Source organism: Solanum dulcamara, chromosome 3 (genome assembly GCF_947179165.1).
Source record: "Solanum dulcamara chromosome 3, daSolDulc1.2, whole genome shotgun sequence".
Classification (NCBI taxonomy): domain Eukaryota; kingdom Viridiplantae; phylum Streptophyta; class Magnoliopsida; order Solanales; family Solanaceae; genus Solanum; species Solanum dulcamara.
In genome coordinates this window covers 1592762-1615715 of record NC_077239.1, presented here as the reverse complement: position 1 = coordinate 1615715, position 22954 = coordinate 1592762, and the positions used below count along the sequence as shown (strand labels likewise).

General features: G+C 35.7%; 2 protein-coding genes and 1 pseudogene across 4 annotated transcripts; 1 reads left to right on the top strand and 2 right to left on the bottom strand.

Moving 5' to 3' along the window:
- Positions 1-1166: 1166 nt before the first annotated feature.
- LOC129882102 (tyrosine-protein phosphatase RLPH2-like) lies at positions 1167-6266 on the bottom strand. 2 transcript variants are annotated; one of them, XM_055956254.1, is made up of 5 exons: positions 5708-6266; positions 3239-3388; positions 3092-3167; positions 2276-2343; positions 2025-2046 (listed from the first exon to the last, which is right to left on the bottom strand). In XM_055956254.1, exons 1-4 carry the CDS (start codon positions 6234-6236, stop codon positions 2322-2324), a joined length of 777 nt encoding a protein of 258 aa, XP_055812229.1. In that variant the 5' UTR covers positions 6237-6266; the 3' UTR covers positions 2025-2046; positions 2276-2321. The 2 variants fall into 2 exon arrangements, with proteins under 2 accessions (XP_055812228.1, XP_055812229.1); XM_055956253.1 differs by lacking the exons at positions 3092-3167; positions 3239-3388 and adding an exon at positions 1167-1610 and having other exon boundaries at positions 1867-2046.
- Positions 6267-8362: 2096 nt separating this feature from the next.
- LOC129881416 (uncharacterized) lies at positions 8363-10032 on the bottom strand. Of its 2 annotated transcripts, none has more exons than XM_055955621.1 (4): positions 9959-10032; positions 9583-9668; positions 9330-9491; positions 8363-9259 (listed from the first exon to the last, which is right to left on the bottom strand). In XM_055955621.1, exon 4 carries the CDS (start codon positions 8981-8983, stop codon positions 8495-8497), a length of 489 nt encoding a protein of 162 aa, XP_055811596.1. In that variant the 5' UTR covers positions 8984-9259; positions 9330-9491; positions 9583-9668; positions 9959-10032; the 3' UTR covers positions 8363-8494. The 2 variants fall into 2 exon arrangements, with proteins under 2 accessions (XP_055811596.1, XP_055811597.1); XM_055955622.1 differs by having other exon boundaries at positions 9959-10026.
- A 2389-nt stretch (positions 10033-12421) lies between these two features.
- LOC129881965 (uncharacterized) lies at positions 12422-22726 on the top strand (annotated as a pseudogene).
- Positions 22727-22954: the final 228 nt, after the last annotated feature.

The window sequence follows — 22954 nt, the reverse complement described above, 5'->3', positions numbered from 1 at the left end:
ATGTGCTAATATGCACAAAAGCTCCGATAATCATAAGTTTGCATTTCATGATTCCGAACTGCAAAAAATATTAAAGCAACTTTAATCATGATGATGTCCAGAACGTTTGGGATGGATCCTTAGAGGTTTACATTTAATAGAGTCCAATGACAACCTTTTGAAAAATTCATATGCTAATACATATCGAAAGCTCCAATAATCATATATTTACATTTCAGGATGCTGATATAAAAATAAAATAAAAAAATAATAAAAACAAACTGTGCCAGTCATGGCAAAGCGTAGACCGTTTGGGATGAACCCTCCGAATTTAAAAAAAATAAATGAAGTCTAGTAACAATTCCTCAAAAAATTCATGAGCTAATACACAAAAAAATTTGATAAACATGAATTTGCGTTTCCAAGCCCCAAAATCCAAAAAAAAAAAAGCATATTTAATTATGGCAATGTCTAAGACATTTGAGATGGACCCTCCAAATTTCAGGACAAACGAAGTCCGATGACAACCCTTTTAAAAATTTCATATGTTAATACAATAATACATACCAAAAACTTTAATAAGATTCACGTTTCAAGACCTCAAAATGCGGGAAAAAAATAAAAGATACACCAGTCATAGCGTAGCATAGGTTGTTTAGGATGGACCCTCCGAAGACAATTTCTCAAAAATTTCATATCCTGACGATGTCCAGGCCATTTGGGATGGACATATTGAATTTTAGGACAAACAAAGTCTGATGACAACTTTTTGAAAAATCTATGTTCTAATTAGCACAATTTATTTTGACACAAGCTAAAATAGAACATACCATCAAGACTTTGCAGAAGTTAACTGAGTCTATTTTAAGAGTAGCTTGATGTATAAAAATCTCGCGTTGGTATAGTCTAAAGAAGAGGCCACACCCCGAGGAGTATGATGTGACAACCTACCTTAATGCAAACATTAATGATTGCTTCTAAACCGTTGACTTATAAGTCACACTGAGACAACTTTATAGTTGTTCCAAGACTCCCCCCTTCAATTGAGTCTTAGTTTAAATTTAACTTAAATGCTACAAATTTCAACCAAAAAAAAATGACGTTCATAGTTTTTATAACGGTAAATAAATCCATTACTAACAGGAAGATCTCTCGTACACGAGTAGCATATCAAAAAGTAGAGAATCTACAACATAATATGATACTCTATTGAATCTCTGACCTACATTCAACAAAAGTCCAGCCAAAGAAGAATGAAAGAGGTAGAGATTACTCATAAACTCATCATCAATAAAGATTAATCACACAGCAAATATAACTGAATATGGTGCTAGAGACTTTGGTAGCTGATCCTAAAGTTACCTTTATTTTAGCTGCTTCTTTTTTTTAATTTTCCAATTTAATTTGATTATTTCTAATTTAAACAGAAAGGGTCAATAACTTGACACAAAAAACATAATCTACTTCACCAAATGATCAGTATCCCTTACAATTGCCATTGAAGGAAGCACTATTGCAGCCACTGGCCTATCTTCAAATCCACCACCTTGATCTATTACAAGTCTTAGGCCTTCAATATGTAATTTTGCATGGTGGCCACTTACGATAATCGTTGGAGTTTTAGTCAGTTCCTATTAACAAAATAATGCAACAACAATCAAATTTAGTTGAAGAATCGGTTTCCATGATGTTCTTTGAAAGCATAGGACATGATATAATGAATAGTGTCAACTATATTGCTCAAACTTTTCAAAAAAAACCAGGATCGGATGCTTTTGGAGGATAAGACATGCACCAAATGGCACTTTTGAAGACTTCAAGCAACATAGACTAGCAGTCACATTGAAAATTTTGTAAATGAAGCATTAAAGACTAAAGAGAAGTGACCTGAGGGATTTCCCATACGTCCTTCCTTCCACTAAGGGCAGAAACTTTAGGAATCCTTGTGTCCTTTGCTTTCAGGGTTTTAATCTGCTGTTCAACAGGTTTGTTTTTCTCCAGGCCAGCATGAACAGCGATTAGTTTGCACCTTTTAATTCCTTCCTCAGTTTTTATGGTAACATCGTCCTAGAAAGCAAAAGAACAAGACAAACTTGTTAAATCTAGTGTTGCATGTTGGCTATGAAATGACATGCTCAATGAGCACTCTTTAGTTCATTTATAAAGCATAAATCAAACGTAAAGCATCTTTTCTAGATAAGCAATTTACTTAAAGTGCTCATGGAAAAGTGAAGGAACGGATCAAAGGAAGAAAAAAGTTGAAAACAAAAGAGTGATAAAGGCAAAAGAGCATTACCTCTTCATGGATCCAAACCAAATTGGCAAGGAATTTCTTGTGCTCATCAGGAACTACCTTCATAAGATCTGTAAAGAGTAAAACCTTACTGTTAACATAAGGATTATAATGTGACTATGTAATATTGCAATAGGAAGAATTAAGAATTCTCATAGTTTTTTGGGTAACAGGTAATAGAACATAGTGAGACTTCAGCTTACCAAGGACATGACTTTAGATAGGAGATTATGGAAGACACATATTAGGGTAGAACGTTAGTAGGTAGTCTCACTAACCCATCCATACTAGTAGTTGTAGTATAACTTTTGTAGGTTCTTGTTCCTTTGATTTCTACTACTATATATTGTCCCTTATAATTCGTTTATCGTATTATTTTGTTGTAGTTACTGCTCCCTTTTCAGTATGCTTTGTCATGCCTTGTGTAGTATTTTGTTTTGGCTTATTGACCCATTATTTTCTTGAGCCGAGGGTCTATCAGAAACGACCTCTCTACCTCACAAGGTTAGGTATGCAAACACACTACCCTCACGGGAAGCCCACACGTGGGACTAAACTGAGTATGTTGTTGTAATAGAACTATAGAATGGACTATCAGCAAAAGTTCTCTGGAGGTCCATCCAAAGCCTTATGAAAAAAGGGACAATCTTGAGCATGACAGGAAGGAATAGTGCCTATATTAGATGAGCATTCCTACTCAACAAGAGCTGCATTTCACACTACAACACATTTCTTTATGATATGAAAACTATAGAATACATCAAAATGATAAACAAGAGAAACCAAACAAAACTTGAAAAAATTGAGTTGAGTGATCACCGCATCCAAGGGTGTGAGTTGTGACCTAGTTGGCCACTGAAGTGGGCTGAGCAGCATGAGGTCTCACGTTCAAATCCTAGCAAAGACAAAACACTAGGTGATTTCCTTCTATCTGTTCTAGATTTGGTGGATAGAGTTACCTGGTACCTATTGTTGGTAGGAGGTGACAGGTATCCCGTGGAATTAGTCGAGGTGTGCGAAAGCTGGTCTGGACACCACGGTTATCAAAAAAATATTGAGTGATCACCACCCAATTTGGAGTAAGTGATCCAACAAGGAATCGATACAAATAATCCGCTGATACAAAATCGGGATAGCACATTATGATAGTCAATCAATCAATAAATGACATATGTTGCAATCCAAACTTAGATAGAGTCAGTCATATTAATCTTATGTATACATTGTGCTCAATAAAAACTCATTTCATTCCCGATACTACATGATTTATATTTTAAAGTAAATTAGTAGTTCTTTGAAATTAGAGGGTTCTAAATCTCACACTTCTCGAATATCAAAAAAAATAAAAAATCTCACACTTATTTCTACATGGCTAAGCATAACTATAATAAGAAGCCTCCCGGAAAACATCAAACCTAATGTAAGCGCAATAGCAACTAAGTCTTAATCTAGCTAATTGATAACGCTCCATGTATTATATTCTTAGCTAAATCCATATCAATTTCGAGACATGTCTTTGAGACAACTTCTCTCTATGTGATTTTAGTGCTACCTCATTTCCTCTTATCACCTTAAGTAATTATAGTGTCGTACCTTTCAGACAGGTGCATATGGAAGTCTATGTAGAATATGGTCAAACAATCGTAGGTGATCTTTTTTCTCATTTATAATCTATTTGTGTTACATGCACCATTGTTGGAGATCTTGTCCAATCTCAGATCCATTTTACCACTTGCATTTTGCAACATTCAATTTGTAGATATGGTGGGCTATAGAGCCCCAACATTCCATATACTATTTCCTTTATCCCATTTTATGTGGCACACTTATCTTTTTAGTTCGTCTCAAAAAAAAGTCCCTTTTCTATAATTAGAAACAACTTAACTTTAAAATTTCACTTAATGAAATGACTTATAGTCACACAAATAGTCAAAAAGTGTTTTAGACCACAAATTTCTTGAACTTTATGTCAAGTCAAATGGTGTCAGATAAATTGAGATAGAGGGAGTATTACTATCTTCACAAGCATTCTATAGACATTGTCTTTCACTTTGTTAGTTATCTTCCAATTATATAACACTTAATAAAACTATTCATTTCAATCATCCAATTTTAGTTCAATTTGTTACATCTTCGTTTATCATGTCATTCTCCAGGAAGATTGAACTTAGATTTTTTTAATTGTCTTCATTTACGCACCACAATCCTGTCTAATCTTACCTCACCTTCGCTCTTCTTACGGAGCTAAAATTGTGCACATTATTTCTTGGTTCTACTTATTCAAAAACTCACTCCTTGTCTTACTTCTATTTATCCTAAAACCCTTACTCTTTGTCTTACTTCGATTTATCCTAAAACCCTTACACTTTGTCTTACTTCGACTTATCCTAAAACCCCTACTCTTTATAGTACTTCTAAGTAGTTCCAACATCTGAATGATTCCCTCGTTACATTTCTCAATAATACAATATCATTTACAAATAGCATGTATCATGGGACATCATCATTTATATTATTGGTGCCACCCCATCCATAAGTAGAGTAAACAAATACTGTGTAGTTAGGAACCATAATATGAGGAGGAGACGGGGAGGGGGAATAGTGCATCACGTTCACGACCAAAGCACCAGAACAAAAACTCAACTTGCAATCAGATGATCCAAGATCACTATCATTACATGAATGATGAAACAGTCATGAAATGAAACACTTCAATACAGAAGACCAGAAAATGAAAAATAAAGATAAATCATTTTCAGAACTAGTAAGTTAAACAATAATCCCAACTTTTGGAGAACTCCCGTGTTAGATTTAGTAAGTTGAACAATATCATTTGCAAATAGTATGTACACTGGAACCTCATCAGCATTCTGTTTGATACTATTGGTACTACACCGGTCCATTATGAACTTATGAACCATAATGGTGGAGGTGGGGGGATCACCGTGCATCATGCCCAAGACTAAAGACAAGCTAGCGATAAATGGTATCACTCCGAAGCACCAGTACAAAATCTCAACTTACCATCAACTAAAAAGAATGATCCAAAATCACTTATCATTATAAACCATTTCAAGAACTAGCACAGTAGTCCAATATCACCATCAGTTAGTAAGGGAAAATCAGAAATCATACTTAATTTTCAATTTTTTTGTCCAACATAGAACTAGCAACCTATTCAATAACAACTTAGACAGTGTAATTCTAAAAGTGGGGGTATGGGGAGGGTAGTGTGTAGCAGACCTTACCCTTAGGGTCAGACAAATTATTTCTAGTAGACCCGCTCAAGAAAATAACACGAACAAAGCAGAACAATAACTACAACAAAGTAATACGAAAATTGAATTACAAGGAACAAAAAGTAGTAAATACCCTTTACAACATCATACCAAGAAAGGAAACATTAAACTTTAGACTCAAAAAGCCAAATCATACCAGCAGAGCCATGTGGAACACCATAAGACTCAAAAGTAGGAGCAGCATCATAAATAGATCCTTTATAATCAATACCCTTCACAGCATTAAACTTAACAGTATGATTCCCAGCCCATCTCCTCGCTTGCAAATGCATATTCTCAAAGCCTTCACCTTTATACCACCCTTCTCTTTCCTCACTCATCTCATACTCTTTCCATGTCTCACAAAATTCAGACCCATCAGGTGGACTTGGAAGTACACCCAAGAATGCCCCAAATGCAAAATCATGATTCCCACAAAGAAAAACATGGGATTGTTTTGGGTATTTTGAGGGCAAAGAAATGAAAAAGTCTATAACTTTACTAGTATCTGGACCTCTATCACAGTAATCACCCAAGAAAATGATAAGGGCAGTCTCAAAATCAGATGGGTCGATACAAGATTCAAGATTTAACCATAAATTTTGGAGTTTTGTTATGTGGCCATGGATGTCACCTATACAACAGACCACCCTTGGTTTTGTGGGGCGTGGGTTATCGTCCTCCATTGTTTTGATTTTTTGTGTCTCTCTCTCTATATAGACATATATATTGTTGATGGAGTAAAATTTGGGAGGTCGAGATGCTTTGATTTATTTTTCGGAAAAAAGTTAGCTGAACTTTGAAAAATAGTTTATTCATACCTTTCGTTATATTTTAGGGTCAATTATACCTTTATTATTATACTTTGGGCCAAATATGCCCTTGAGTATAACAGAGTGTCACGTGTCGGCTTCTCAGTGGACAACTTATTTTCCCTTTTAAATATGTTTTTTTATTTATTTTTAAATCTGTTTTTTATTTGTTTTTAAATCTGTTTTTAAAATTTATTTTTTTAAAATCTATTTTTTAAAATATGTTAATTTTAAAAAACAGATTTTTTTTAAAAAAGATAAAAAACAGATTTTTAAAAAAAGATTTTTTTAAAAAAAAGATAAAAAAACAGATTTTTAAATAAAAAAGATAAAAAACAGATTTTTTTAAAAAAAGATTAAAAAACAGATTTTAAAATAAAAAGATTTTAAATCTGTTTTTAAAATTTATTTTTTTAAATATGTTTTTTTATTTGTTTTTAAAATCTTTTTTTTTTTAAATATGTTTTTTTTTTAAATTAACATATATAAAAAAATAGATTTAAAAAAATAAATTTTAAAAACATATTTAAAAACAAATAAAAAACAGATTTAAAAACAAATAAAAAAACACATTTAAAAGGGAAAATAAGTTGTCCACTGAGAGGCCGACACGTGGCACTCTGTTATACTCAAGGACATATATTGGCTCAAAGTATAATAATAAGGGTATAATTGGCCCTAAAGTATAACGAAGGGCATGAATAAATTATTTTTCAAAGTTCAGGAGTAATTTTGACCCTTTTCCGTTTATTTTTTTCATTGAATTACACACAGCATAATTCTATATTTTTCAAGAAAATGACAGAAATGGTATTTTAATTTTGGTTGTACGTTCACAATAGTCCCTTAAGTATTTCCTAAGCAATTTTAGTCCTCTAAATTCGTAAAATATAGCACTTTTGATCCTTTAAATTTGTCCAAAAAAAAATGAGCACTTTTGGTCTCCATCGGATATTGCTAATTAAACTGGAACTTTGAAATCCTTTAGAAACACCAAAAAAGTAGAAAATGAGACTTAAAGAAACTCGAGGGGTGATTTGATAAATAGTTAGTGATAGTTCAGCCTGAACTGTTCAGGTAAGAACCTATAAAAATGTGATACTTCAGGAGTGTTTATTACTATTGTCAATTTTGTTTTTAAAATTTTCCAAATAATTATTTTAATTATCTGCATGGCGTACTATTTGGCACCATTTTTAAAATAAAAAGAGAGAGTGATGAACACCACACATCATTAGAAAATAGTCGATGTGTGTTTTGGTAAATAATTTATGATAATTCAGATAAAAAACGCAAACACCTGATATATGTGTGCTTGCACATATCACTTGTTGAAAGTGTGTCTCAAACAAAACCTGGAATAACTAGATTGCTGAGAAACATGAATGTATCTTAGTTTATAATTTTCCCATAATAATATAATGCATGAAAGTTCTAGTTACTCAATAAGTTGGTAAATTGAAGGGACTCACACCATCCTTCTCCTAGCAACAAATCAATAAGAAAATGAGTTAAATTTAACAAAATGTTTTCATAATGTTACAATGTAGAAAGTAAATAAAATCAATACAAATAATTCAACCATAGTCATGGATTCTTTCAAGTAATGCATAGGAAATGTTAGAGAAAATGGAGATGATGCAAAAACAAAAAAGTGCATGAAGAATACTTAAATTTGGAAGGAAAAGAAAAAAAGAAGAGAGAGAAATAACTCTTAACATTGTCATGTACCCAAGTTGCAAACAATACAACAACTCTAATATAATCCCACAGGTATGATCTTGGGAGACTAGAGAGTAGTGTGTACGGAAACTTTACCCCTACCTTGTGTAGATAAAAATGTTGTTTCTCATAGATCCTCGACTCAAGGAAAACAATTCAAAACAATTATAGAAGAAGAAACTATTAAAGTACATGACAAATATTATGAAAAACATTACATAGCATTCTGAAAGAAAGGAACACTAACAACAAAGTTGCAAACAATATATTCAGAATATCCACAAGTTCACCAGAAACCATAACTTGTACACTTTTGCTTCCACAGTACATGTTTGGACTAACTTGGCATGTAATATTTACATGCTCTTACTAGCCAGAAAATATACATGAAGAACGGTTTATGCAAGCGATCACTCAATTATCTTACTCTTGAAGTCTCTCAAGCTTGCTTCCAGTCGAGCAGCATCCGAATCAGCTAGCTCCTTCATCTCCTTCAGGAAACGAAACTCAGCTTCCATTTCATCAAGCGCACTAGACTTCTGAAAGCACATCCTCACCAAATTCAGTTTTTGCTCCAGGATTGCATCTCTTTGTATCTTTGCATCCTTCAAAGTTGTCTCCAGATTGCTGATTTTGTATTCAAGTTTGTTGTTGCAGTCTTTGAAGTCAGTATAGAGTTCCTGCTCTTTTCTGAGCTCGTCGATGAGGTGCACTTTCTTGGCAGCCTTCTTATAATACTCCGCTTGGTCCTTCTTAGCTCTACGCAAAGTCAAGGAAAAGAGCGGAAGGTTCTCTTTGAGTTTCTCCAAGGCAAGCGCTCTCTCAGCTGATAAATCCGGTGCTGCAGCATATATTGATAGTGCTGCACTTAATGCTGAACAGTTTTCTGGTAGAAGCATGTCTTAAGAAGGCATGATTAGTAATCTCTCAATATCACCTTTTGCTGTGACAAGCATTTCCGCTGATGGTGTAGACTTCTGCATGGCGGATATCTGTTAATCTATGGGAGAAGATTGATCAGCAGAAAAAACAAGAGATTGAACTCGTTTAATTTGTCCACTAACTCGAGCAAAGAAGTCTTCAAGATTTTCAAATTTCACAGGGCAGTTGGGTGGTTCAATAACATCAGATGTCTTGCTTCTGGTATTAGCTAATGATGTGCCTCCCACACCATCCTGAAAGGAAAAGATCTCAAAATGATGGGGTGATCAAACATAACGACACGAGTAATAAGGGAGAACATACTTTGTCAAAAGTGGAGATTGGTGTATCATCAGAAGCAACTTGGTTCTCTGCTTTACTCCTGTCTTCAATAGCAGGAGTAGAACTTGTAGGAAAGGCTGATGTGGAAGGAATGGTAGAAGTTGTGCCTTTTGGCAGCACTTTTCTTGAGTAAGTCATCCCCTTCTGAAAAGTCAAGCAATGGTGAAGTGAAGGAATCAGGCTAATCGATTCCATTATAAACTCAAAGGCTCGTTTAAGGGATGGTAATTTTTACCTTCCATAGTGTTCCTGCCTCATGCGAGTTCATTTGTTGTACGGGATCATCCCGCTGTGCCAAAGATTGCAACAGAATATTTTCCCCTGAAAGCAATTAAGGCATGAATAAGGAGGCAATACAAGACATCAAAATCAGAAACAGAAACCAGACAGAGAAAAGGACAAGTCTCAGAGAGAACATTGAAAGCCATCACAAAATCCAATGCAAAGGTATATGAAAGAATCAGAGAGAACATTGAAAGCTATCGCAAAATCCAATGCAATGGTATATGAAAAAATCGCCAATGAGCCAAACCAATATTGACGGCTCTATCTAGGGATATACCAGCAAAATAGAAATCTTATAATTTGTTCCATCAAGAAGGATATCATACCTTCATATTCCCTCTTCATATGCTGGCCAAATGTTCTTGCAGATTGTAAACTCCTCAGGGAAAAACCTGGAAATTTGAACACGTAATTTGACTTCTTTAAACTATTAGAATCACTATATTCTAGGTGAAAGCAAGGAAACATATGCTGAAAGTTGTTTAACCAAGACTGAATTCAATCATCTACTCACAAATTTGAATAACTCATAATCTGTTCTCACATTAAGCAATCTCCCAAGTGTATTGTATGCTTTCAAAGAAGTTCCCTTGTTATTGGCTGTTGCTCTAAACCATTTGTATAATTCTGAAACTTAGTAGTAGATAAATGGATTCAGCCCTGTTACCTCATTTCTTTAGGAATCTCCATCCATTTAGTTTTTATTAAAATGTCACTCCACTGTCCCAAATGCATCCAGAAATGTGGACACTCAAGGTTGGAACAAGTCAATGACTGGAAGTACAAAAAGTGGTTGATTTCTTTAGCACATTTGAGCAGTTTAGTGGGCTAGAAATAGGGGAAGATATTTTTGGTGGTTAGGCAACAACAAAGGAATATTCAAGGTTAATACAACTTACAAAATGATGAATCTGACTAATCAACGGATTAGCTAATTGGCCATGGAAACAAATCTGGAAAACTAAAATACCACACAAAATAGCTTGTTTTGTGTGGCTATTAGCCAAAGAATCAGCCCTTACACAAGACAATTTGATGAGAAGAGGGCTCTCATTGTATTAAAGGTGTTTTTTGTGTGGTGAAAAATAGACAGTTAACCATTTTCCCTTCACTGGAAGATAACAACACATCTATGGAGAATTATCTTAAACCTCAAAGGCATATCCTGGACTATGCCTAGTAAGGTTACAGAGACTCTAATTAGTTAGAAGGAAACATGCTTACATGCAAAGGACAAGAGTAGATGGAGAATTGTCCCTGCCTGCATATGGTGGACAATCTAGAAGGAAAGGAATTCCAGATGCTTTGAGAACGTTGAGAATGGAGTTCAGATCAAACTGAACATCTTGCTTTTGTGTTTTTTTGCTGTAATCATATCTACCCAAATGATATTGTTTCTATTATTGGTGTTTTAAATTCAACATAGACATAGGACAGTAGAACTTGAGAGTACTTTTATAAATATGGTTTCAGTACAACCTATGTACGGATCATTATCGGTTCGATTGTCGGTTTAACCATTAAGATTTGATACAAAAAAAATTAAAAATCACTTACAAACAAGGCGACAAACCAAATGAACCGTGTACATGAGTTGATAAATTGTGTCGTGCTTAAAAGCAAATGTAAAACATTGTATAATAACCAATAGTTCAAGACAACAAGAAATAAAAGTATGAAAACTAAATCCTGAGTGAATGACTTTATACACCGAATGGTGATAAATATAAATTATTAAGTTAATGTCGAGTTATCGGTAACCCGTTAAGAAAAAAATTTAAACCGTTAAGAACCAATAACCCCATAATAAAAAATTAAAATCATTATCGATATCGTTAAATCAATAACTCATTACCGATAAATTAATAAAAGATTTCGATTCGATTTATTGTTTCAGTTCAATTTTGAACAGCCTTAACCATTACCACCATTATGGTCAATATCTACTACCAACCACCTCCATCATCATAAGTAACACCGTCACCAACTACCACAAACACATCATCAACCACCACACATTCTTTAGCCACTATCATCAACACCACCAACTACTAACATAAACCAACTTCACCATTACAACTAGGGGTAGGCATGGTATGGTATGGTACGGTATTTGAAATTTCGGTACTATAATTTTTGTATTCGATTTTTAAAACTATTATACCGTACCATACCAATTATTTTGAAGTTTGATTTTGGTGTTTTGCGATATGGTAAAACGGTAATCATAGTTTGTTCAATTTCAACTAATATATACTTGTATAATAGAGTATTATAAATTCTACAATTCAAAAAAAAGGTTTCAATTGTATCATACCAACACATTACACATGTAGAAATATATATTCAAAAGAAACTATAAAAAAATTCATTTTATTAATCAATTATACGTAAAATACATTTCAATCAAAATAGAGTAATGAAAATTTCAGTTTCTAAGCATTTAGTTTATACTAATTCACTGTGTGTGTGAGAGTGAGTTTGAGTGTACCTGAAATAATGGTGATATTTCAGGTACAAAAAGTGAACAACCCATATTTGAGTGTTTACTCTTAGTTTTATGTTGTGTACTTAAGTTGAAGTAATGTAGATTGTTAATTCAAGATGTAATTTCTTTTTGGTGAGCTTGGTATTATAAAACTATGATTTTCTTGAGATTGCATGAAATTTGTTTTTCAAATTGTAATGGTATATATCACCCTTTACGGGACAAGAGGGATTGCTCAGGTGGTAAGCACCCTTCATATTCATCCTCATGGTTGTGAGTTTGAGTAACTAAGTGAGCAAAAATGGTGAAAGCTCCTACGGTAGAGTAAAAAAGAAAACTTTATGTCTGATTGTAGAATTCCAAATGTTTTAGTTTTATACTTTTATAGATATATTTTTGCTATTTGTTCTTGGAAAGGAGGGAACTTTATGTCTCTCTGATTGTAGAATTCCAAATGGTTTAAGAAGTCACTTGATCCTGACTTCCAAAAACTTGATAAGCCAGAGCTACAAGATATTTGGGCCAGTTATCTCATTGCTCTAGACCTCCCTTACAGTATCCTTCTGGATGAATCTTCGAAGTGCAAATATGGGGTAGAACATTATTCTCCAAATCAGTTTGCCCGACAGTTCGGTATGACTCAGGCTGTCCCCTTCCACCAATCAACCAATAAACTTCCGATTAGAAGAAAAGATTTCCAGTCTGCAGATTACACTGAAGAAACTGAATCAAGGTTTTGCCAATTGAAAAGGAAGTTTTTATTTGTTCCACTTGATACTAATCCTACCTCTACTGAGTTCTTTGGTTCCTAGTGGTCCACTTATATCCATACTCGGGACAAGACAGCTATTGATGTCCTCCGGAAGATCTCACCGCATGTCATGCCCCTCCATCCATCTGACAGGCAAAAATTTGCTGCTCCCCAGTCCAGTGGTATTAAAAGCAATTCTCAATCTGCAGGAAAAATTGGCCAGAATATGAAGAGGAAATATGAAGGTATGATAACCTTCTTGATGGATCAAATTATAAGATTTCTATTTTGCTGAACAAATGATAGAGCCGTCAAAATGGGTTTGACTTGTTGGCGATTTTTGCATATACCATTGCATTAGATTTTGTGATAGCTTTCCATGTTCTCTCTGATTCTTTTCCTTTTCTCAGTTTGATTTCTGATTCTGATTTTGATGTCTTGTATTGCCTCCTTAATTGCTTTCAGGGGATAGTATTCCATCACAATCTTTGGCACAGCAAGATGAGCCCTTAAAACAAAAGGACTCACATGAGGCAGCTTAAAAGATACCTACGACACCATCATGCAAGGTAAAAATTCCCACCCCCCTAAACAAGCCTCTGGGATTATAATGGGATAGATTTGGCCTGAATCCTTCACTTGAAGTGAGTCACTTCACTGTTTCTTGACTTTTCAGAAGATGAAGACTTACTCGAGGAAAATGTTGTTGGGAGGAGAAAGCACCATAACTAAAGTTTGATATGATGAAAATAATGAGAATAAATTAGACACGAGAATTTTACGTGGAAACCCCTCTAACTTGTAAAAGGGAAAAACCACGGGGTAGAAGGATCTCACTATAAAAATATGGAGTACACAGCTCTCAAATACAAGGAGAAAACAACAATTAACACTTCTCTCTTGTAAAAGGAACAACTACTAAAAAGGACACTCAAGACTACAATATTTATCTTGGTGTATAACTCTCTTTGTATTCTTACTCTCTCTTTCTGGGATGATTTAAATGAAGGCAGAATGTCCTCTATTTATAAGGGATGAAAACGCGTTGCTGCCAAACTTATACGCGTTAATTTTCTTAAAGTCAAAAAGAAAAAGGGGCAGCAACTTGCTGCCAAATTTTCGGTGCTGGGCAACAACTTTTGACAAAGTTGCTGTCAAAAATTCGGTGCTTTCTTGCCAGCTTTCTTTGACTTTTCATTCTCCCACTTGAAGATTTAATTGAGAATCAATTAAGTCTTCACACCATCCTTTCTACCCAATTACTGCAATGTTACGTTTCTGCTAGGCCAATAGAAGATCGACACCATATGAACTTGTTACTGTTGATTGGCTTTGTAAACATATCTGCCAGGTTGTCATTAGTGTGAATTTTCTGAATATCCACACTGCCTTCTTCCACCTTCTCACGAACAAAGTGATACTGAACTCGTATGTGCTTTGTCCTTGAATAAAATGTCGTATTCTTTGCAAGATGCAAAGCGCTCTGACTGTCACAAAATAGAGCAATCTTCTCTTGTTTGTGCCCGAGCTCCTCTAGTAACATCTGCATCCATATTGCTTCTTCGCTAGCTTGTGTAGCTGCTACATATTCTGCTTCCGTCGTAGATGTTGCCACGATAGATTGCAATTTTGAAACCCAGCTTACAGCTCCTCCAGCAAGAGTAAACACATAACCTGTGGTGGACTTGCTTTTATCAAGATCACCTGCATAATCTGAATCAACATAACCTTTAACAGTAAAGTCTGATCCTCCATAACACATTGTAACATCTGAGGTACCCTTGATGTATCTCAGGATCCTCTTAACAGTATTCCAATGCTCTCTACCAGGATTAGCCATGTATCGACTAACCACTCCCACTGCTTGTGCAATGTCAGGTCTTGTACATACCATAGCGAACATTAAACTTCCCACTGCTGATGCATACGGTACTCGAGACATTCCCATCCTCTCAGCTTCATTGCTAGGACACATACTTGAGGATAACTTGAAATTAATAGGAAGTGGGGTAGAAATTGACTTACAGTCTTGCATCTTGAAGCATCTCAAGATTTTCTTCAAGTAGTTCTTTTGAGAAAGCCAAATCTTCCTATTATTTCTGTCTCGGTGAATTTGCATCCCTAGAATCTTGTTTGCTGGTCCCAAGTCCTTCATTTCAAACTCTCTAGCCAACTGTGCCTTTAAATTTGTGAGACGATCTTTGTTGGGGCCTGCTACCAACATGTCGTCAACATACAACAGCAAAATAACAAAATCTTCATCACCAAATCTCTTGTAATAAACACAATAATCTGAACTATGTCTGTTGTATCCGAGGCTTATAATGAAGGAATCAAATCTCTTATACCAATATCTCGGCGCCTGTTTGAGACCGTATAGAGATTTGTTCAACCTGCAAACCAAGTTCTCTTTTCCCTGTTCTTCAAAACCTTCTGGTTGGAGCATATAAATTTCTTCTTCAAGTTCTCCATGAAGAAATGCAGTTTTGACATCTAACTGCTCCAAGTACAAGTCAAATATAACACACATCGCTAGGACCACTCGAATTGTTGTGAGTCGAACCACTGGAGAAAATATCTCATTGAAGTCTATGCCTTCTTTCTGAGCGAATCCTTTCACCACCAATCTTGCACGATACTTCTCCACTTGATCATTACCATTGCGTTTGATCTTGTAGACCCATTTGTTTCTAATGGCCTTCCTTCCTTGTGGTAATTGAACAAGATCCCATGTTTTATTTTTATGAAGAGCTTCAATTTCTTCTTGCATTGCTGTCACCCACAGAGATGATTCTTGGCCTTTCATAGCTTCTTGAAAGGTTGAAGGCTCTACATCTTCTGTTAATAGACAGTATGCAATATTACTCTCCATAGAATAATCTGAGTGCCAAGCTAGTTATCTTCTCTCCCTAGTTGACAGTCGAACTTCTGGAGTTTCGATCTCAGCTTGCTCTTGTTCTTCGTGCTTTGGTGCTGCTTCAGAAGAAACTGAAACTTTTTCTATTTCTTCAACTTCAACTGTAGTAGTCTCTGATTTTTCTTTTGAAGTACTACCTTCTTTTGCTTGTATCTTGTTTTTAATAAATACAACATCCCTGCTGATTACCACCTTGCGGGCTGTGGGATCCCACAAGCGATACCCCTTGACTCCATCAGCATACCCTAAGAAAATGCATTCCCTGGATTTTGGATCCAACTTTGATTTTTCTTGGGTGTTGTACATAACATAAGGAGGACTTCCGAATATATGTAAGCGAGAATAATCAGCTGGTTTTCCTGTCCACATCTCCATTGGTGTTTTCAGATCAATTGCGGTTGATGGTGACCGATTGATCACATAACAGGCGATTTTGACTGCTTCTGCCCAGAATGGTTTTTCCAACCCTATAGTTGCCAACATAGCTCTTGTCCGTTCCAACAAGGTTCTGTTCATCCGCTCTGCTACTCCATTTTATTGTGGAGTATATGCCACCGTGAACTGTCGTTTAATACCTTCTTGTTTACAGAAGTTATTAAATTCATCACCAGTGGATTCTCCTCCATTATCTGTCCTCAAACACTTGATCTTTTTCTCAGATTCAAGTTCCACCCGCGCTTTGAACTCTTTGAAAATTGGAAAAACATCTGCCTTTCTCTTGATTGGATATACCCAACTTCTCCTGGAGTAATTGTCGATGAATGACACGAAATATTTCGCTCCTCCTAGAGACTCCACCGGTGCTTACCAGACATCAGAGTGAACCAGATCTAGTATTTCCTTGCTTTTAGCAGAGGAACTACTAAACTTCAGTCTATTTTGCTTGCTGGTAACACAATGCTCACAAAAGAGTAGTGAAACCTTTTTGAGCCCTGGAAGAAGTTTTTGCTCAGCAAGAATCTTCAAACCTCGTTCCGATATATGGACAAGTTTACAATGCCACATCATCGTTGATTCTTCAAATGAACTTGCTGACGCGGTTGATGCTTCTCCTTCTTGGTGTGTTTCACCTTTAAGCATATATTGTTACATTCCGTATTTTTGCATTTTGGATTATTCGTAAGCTAACGATTATAAATTCAAGGACTTTTAATTTTAAATTTTAAAAGGACATGATTTGTTGTAGATGCCAAGTTATATGAATAATTTATGTGTAGTAAAATACATCTCAAGAAGGACCCTTAAGCCAAATCAAAATAGAAGCCATCAAATATGTTTTTCTTAAAGTCACGTTTCGGGTAAGCTGACTTTGGGAGGCCATAACCTCTTTATAATTTGGGAATTTGGGAAAACTCTCAAAATGAAAGTTGTAGGTAATTGAAATATCTTTCCAACCATAGGTCGTGGGACGAAATGTGATATTGGAGTAATAAGATATAGATGTTTTAAGTCTGACAGGCCAAACTAAATAGTGAATTCGGCCCAACCCAATTCTAATTCGAGTCAGGCCCAATACCCACGAAATTAATCTAATTTTTATCTCTTCCTTCATACTTTAGACTAAGAAAATATCCAGAAAAATTTTCAGAGAGAGAGAGAGGGGAAGTTCTTGAGAGAAAAACCAAATCCGACCAAAATTAAAGCCCCGAATCTCAAAGCTCTTGAAGAGAAAATTGTTGTACGTCGCATTGGCTTCAATTTGAGCTAGATATCATCCAATAAGGAGAAGATTTTATGTGGTGCTGCAAATTTAAGGTAATATTAAAGTCTCCTTTTCATTGTTAACAAGTTTAGTTAGAGTTTTAACGGATTAGAACGGAGAAAATAGTGTTATAAACTAGTTTGGTGATTTGTTGAGATTTACAGGTTAAAGGGTTGTTTTAGGTAGATTAAATGGATGGAATTAACTTAGTGATGATGTATAATAATGGTTGATATTGTTTTGATGTTGTTGATGAGTTGTTGTTCTTGAATTTGGAGGAAAAAGGTGTATGAAGATTGTGAATGTTCAAACCCGTTTTTGGAATTGAGTAGCTGGTAGTAATTCTGGAATATCTCATTGTGTAGACCTTCGATTTTAGATATTAAACATGTTTTGGAAATCTAATACACGTACCTACAACTCTTATGTTTATGTCTTAGTCTATATCTGCTGTTATTATGTCAAAAACTGAGGATGAATCATAAGACAAATTCTGTCCAGATTCTGGATTGAAAAATCCTTCATGTATAGCTGTTCGTATTTTGATGATATCTCTTTGTAGAAAATGATTTTTGAGTTTATTTCTTTTGCATTGGAAACTTAAGACAGAGATCTAAATGTTTCATGAAGGTCATAAAGTCCAGTTTTGCCTTTTCATTTTCAAAATATAGATACAACGTGAGGTACTTGACTTTCCGAATTTACTGCTTTGGTAACATGAGTCAGGTGGAAATATTCTAGGCTTATTGTCAATAATAAACCTTATTTTGTGTCAATATTTTGGATTGTTGATGTTGATTGATGATTATATGGCTGGTTTGAAAGTGGAAAAAGTGAGCGGTATAGGGGAGGTGTTGTCCAATTTTTTTAGAAATAACCTACTAACGATAGACTATGTTTTATTCTTGTCCATAGCTTAACCATAGTGCTTAACGTTTTAATATAGGTTGAGACAATATTGGACAGCATATACGTATAAATGCTAAAGGTATGTAAAGTTAACATTTTCTTCTTTTGGCATGATCCATATGAAACGAACGAATGACGTATGCTTAAATTCCAAAGAAACTCTTATTCGTAGATATACTCGGATGGCTACCGTTCTTGATTTTCAAAATTTATATTGTTATGTCTTGACTCATGTGTATGATTCCAGCCATCCTAGTTGGTATAACTCATGTTGTGGTATAATTCATAGTTTAGTATAATCCATAATTGGTGTGATTCATAATGACTATTGTCTTGGTTTTCAAATGATGGACTGTTTTGCTTATTCTATTAAGTCTCCGATAATGATCAAATTTCACAAGGTTGCTAATGATACCTTATTCGTGCATATTATTATGGTATTATTCACCGAGTCCTACGATAGGCCGGGTATGTTATCATGTATGGATTCCACTACATTATTCACCGAGTCCCTTACTAGAGGGCCGGGTACGTGATATGATAATATAATATTATGATGATATGACGATATAATTATGGCACCGAGTCCCATAATGGGCCGGGTACGGTATCAGTGTACACTACTCTATTCACCGAGTCCCTTTGTAGAGGGCCGGGTATGGTATATATATACATATGACGATATATTGATATAATTGTGACACCGAGTCCCATAACGGGCCAGGTACAATATATGATGATGATATGTATGTCTTCATTTTATAAGACACAGGTACAGTGATTTATTGATTATGATACTTGACTCCTGAATCTTTATTTCAGATGTGATCTCCTTTACGATATTTTATGCTTTATATACTTGGTACATATTTCGTACTGACCCCCTTCTTCGGGGGGCTGCGTTTCGTACCCGCAGGTACAAATACTCATTTTGGAGAGCCGCCACCTTAGGATTCTACTCAACGGGTTGAAGTGCTCCATTGTCTCGGAGCCTAAACTTTTGGCACTAATCCTTATAATGTATATATTTGTGTATTTAGGGGTACGGTGGGGTCCTGTCCCATCATATGCTATTGTTAATCATTTTAGAGGTCTGTAGACACATGAGTGGGTTGTATATAGATATTGTCTAGTGTACTAGTATGGCTTATGTTTTTGGACGTTTACATTCGGAGTGGAAGTCTTGTCGGCTTACATATTCTATTATCTTATTTTTGACAATTAAGACTCCCCAAGAAATAGCTGATTTTGGTATATATATAAGTGACCGTTTGAGACGACGTGCTACCCATATAAATTCTATATCGTGTTTAATTGTCGATTGACAATAGATAATATGTGTGTATATGAGTGTCCAATTCGGACACTATTCACGGCCCACGGGGCTAGGTCGTGACACATATAGATTTGCAGCAAGTTTTTCTGCTTTCATCACTACAAGCGCTCATTTGGATATTCTCATGACTCCACCATGAGTCATATATGAACATCCATTATCATTTAGTTGTCCTAAAGATAATAGATTCTTCTTTAAGTCTTTTACATATCGTACCTCCTGGATGGTGCGAACCGTGCCATCATACATCTTTATTTTGATGGACCCAATACCAATAACATCCAAAGCATGATCATTTCCCATGAACACAGACCCTCCTGAGATAGGATTATATTGATGAAACCATTCTCTCCTGGAAGTCATGTGCCATGTTGCTCCTGTGTCCATGATTCAGATATCAGCAAAACGTTTTCTGCCTTCATTATTTAATATTGCCTCACTACATAAAATATCGCCATCATCCGAGGTACATGCAACATTCCCTTGAGCATTTGATGGCTCAGGGTTTTCACTCTTCTTCTTGAACCGACAATCTTTCTTGAAGTGCCCTTTCTTGCCACAGTTGTAGCACTTGATATTCTTCTTACTTCTTGATTGAGATCTGCCATGATTGTGACTCCCACTGGGGCGACGTTCCATTGGTCTTCCTCTCACCATCATCAAAGCTTCAGCTTGCTGCGAACTTGCTTGTTTGTCTTTCTTATTTTTGCGTCTATTTTCTTCTTCTAAGACAGCGGCTGCAATTTCATCAAAAACTAAACTGTCTGTATTGTTCATCAGATTGATGATGAGTTGATCATACGAGTCAGGAAGACTTTGAAGTAGAAGCTCCGCACGTTCAGTACCCTCTATTTTGCAACCCATTGTTGTAAGTTGCGAAAATAGAGTATTCAAAGTATTGATGTATTCAGTAACTGACATGGACTCTGCCATTCGAAGAGTATACAATCTTCTTTTTAAGAATATTTTATTATGCAAAGACTTGGCCTCATACAACCCTGTAAAGGTATCCTATATTTCCTTCGCCGTCCGCTTTTCCGCCACACTAGACAACACTTGATCAGCTAGTGTCAAGTGTAGATCAGCAACTGCGTTGCTGTCTATGTCGTTCCACTTGCTGTCATCAACAAAGTTTGTGGGCCTGCCTTCAATTGCAGCTAAGCAATTGTCTTTTCTCAGTATTGCTTTTATTTTCATTTTCCACAATGAGAAATTAGTCCCATTGAATTTCTCAACGTCAAACTTTGTTATACTCGTCATTGTTATTTGTTTCACACCCTCTAGATCATTTCTGAATATTTTTGCGAACAATCGTGACAAACTGTATCGTCACCGAAATTACTATTCACGTGAATAGTACCATTCACTAAATTTTACTATTCATGAAAAGTTACTATTCACAGATAGTACCTTCGCATAAAATAGACAGAATAACCGAGGGCTCTGATACCACTGTTTGGAGGAGAAAGCACCACAACTAAAGTTTGATATGATGAAAATAATGAGAATAAATTAGACACGAGAATTTTACGTGGAAACCCCTCTAACTTGTAAAAGGGAAAAACCACGGGGTAGAAGGATCTCACTATAAAAATATGGAGTACACAGCTCTCAAATACAAGGAGAAAACAACAATTAACACTTCTCTCTTGTAAAAGGAACAATTACTAAAAAGGACACTCAAGACTACAATATTTATCTTGGTGTATAACTCTCTTTGTATTCTTACTCTCTCTTTCTGGGATGATTTAAATGAAGGCAGAATGTCCTCTATTTATAAGGGATGAAAACGCGTTGCTGCCAAACTTATACGCATTAATTTTCTTAAAGTCAAAAAGAAAAAGGGGCAGCAACTTGCTGCCAAATTTTCGGTGCTGGGCAACAACTTTTGACAAAGTTGCTGTGAAAAATTCGGTGCTTTCTTGCCAGCTTTCTTTGACTTTTCAAATATCGCTACCAAGCACAATTCCTACCATACCTTCTACATTAGCCTTCCCTACAAGTTGTACTCCTACTAATGAAGACAGGGACTAAGGCAACCATCCAAGTTTCCGCTGTTACATCAATCTCCACTTCTGACAAAGTAAGTTCTTCTTATTACTTGTGTCTTTATGTCCGGTTAGTTGGTTACTTCATCTAATTTTGAGAGTTTTTTCTTTTCAGGATGGTGAGGAAGGCATAGTTTCCCCATCATTAGCTAATAACAGAAGCAAGACATCTGATATTAGTCAACCACCCGACTGTCCTATGAAATTTGATAATCTAGAAGACTTCTTTGCTCGAGTTAGTGGAAAAATTAAATGCGCTCAATCTCTCGGTTTTTCTTCTGATCAATCTTCTCCCATAGATGACAAGATATCCGTCACGCAGAAGTCTACACCATCAGCGGAAATGCTTGCCACAGCTAAAGGTGATATTGAGAGATTACTAATCATGCTTTCTCAAGACATGCTTCTGCTAGAAAACTGTTCAGCATTAAGTACAGCACTATCAACACATGCTGCAGCATCGGATTTATCAGCTGAGAGAGCGCTTGCCTTGGAGAAACTCAAAGAGAATCTTCCGCACTTTTCCTTGACCTTGCGTAGAGCTAATAAGGACCAAGCGGAGTATTATAAGAAGGCTGCCAAGAAAGTGCTCCTCATCGACGAGCTCATAAAAGATCAGGAACTCTATACTAACCTCAAAGACGGCAACGACAAACTAGAATACCAAATCAGCAAGCTGGAGGCAATCTTGAAGAATGCAAAGACAAAAAGAGAAGCAATCCAGGAGCAAAAATTGAGTTTGGCCAAGAAGTGTTCTGGAAAGTTTAATGCTCTTGATGAAATGGAAGCTGAGTTTCTTGTCCTGAAGGAGATGAATGAGCTAGATGATTGGGACATCGCTCGATTGAAAGAAAGCTTGAGAGACTTCAAGAGTAAGATAATCGAGTGATCGCTTGTATAAACCGTTCTTCATGTAAACTTGCTGGCTACTAAGAGCATGTAAATATATTTTGCTATGTACTAACTTTCTCTCTTTTGAATGGCATACCTAAGTATAGCCAAGCTAATCCAAACATGTAAAGTGAAACCAGTAATGTACTTCTAGTTATGTTTTCTGGTGACACAAGTTGATGGAACATGGTGTTGGGGAAACCGCGGACTAACACAAAAATATATATGATCAAAATAGTGGAAGTTAAATGAGAAAACAATGACACCAAGAATTTTACGT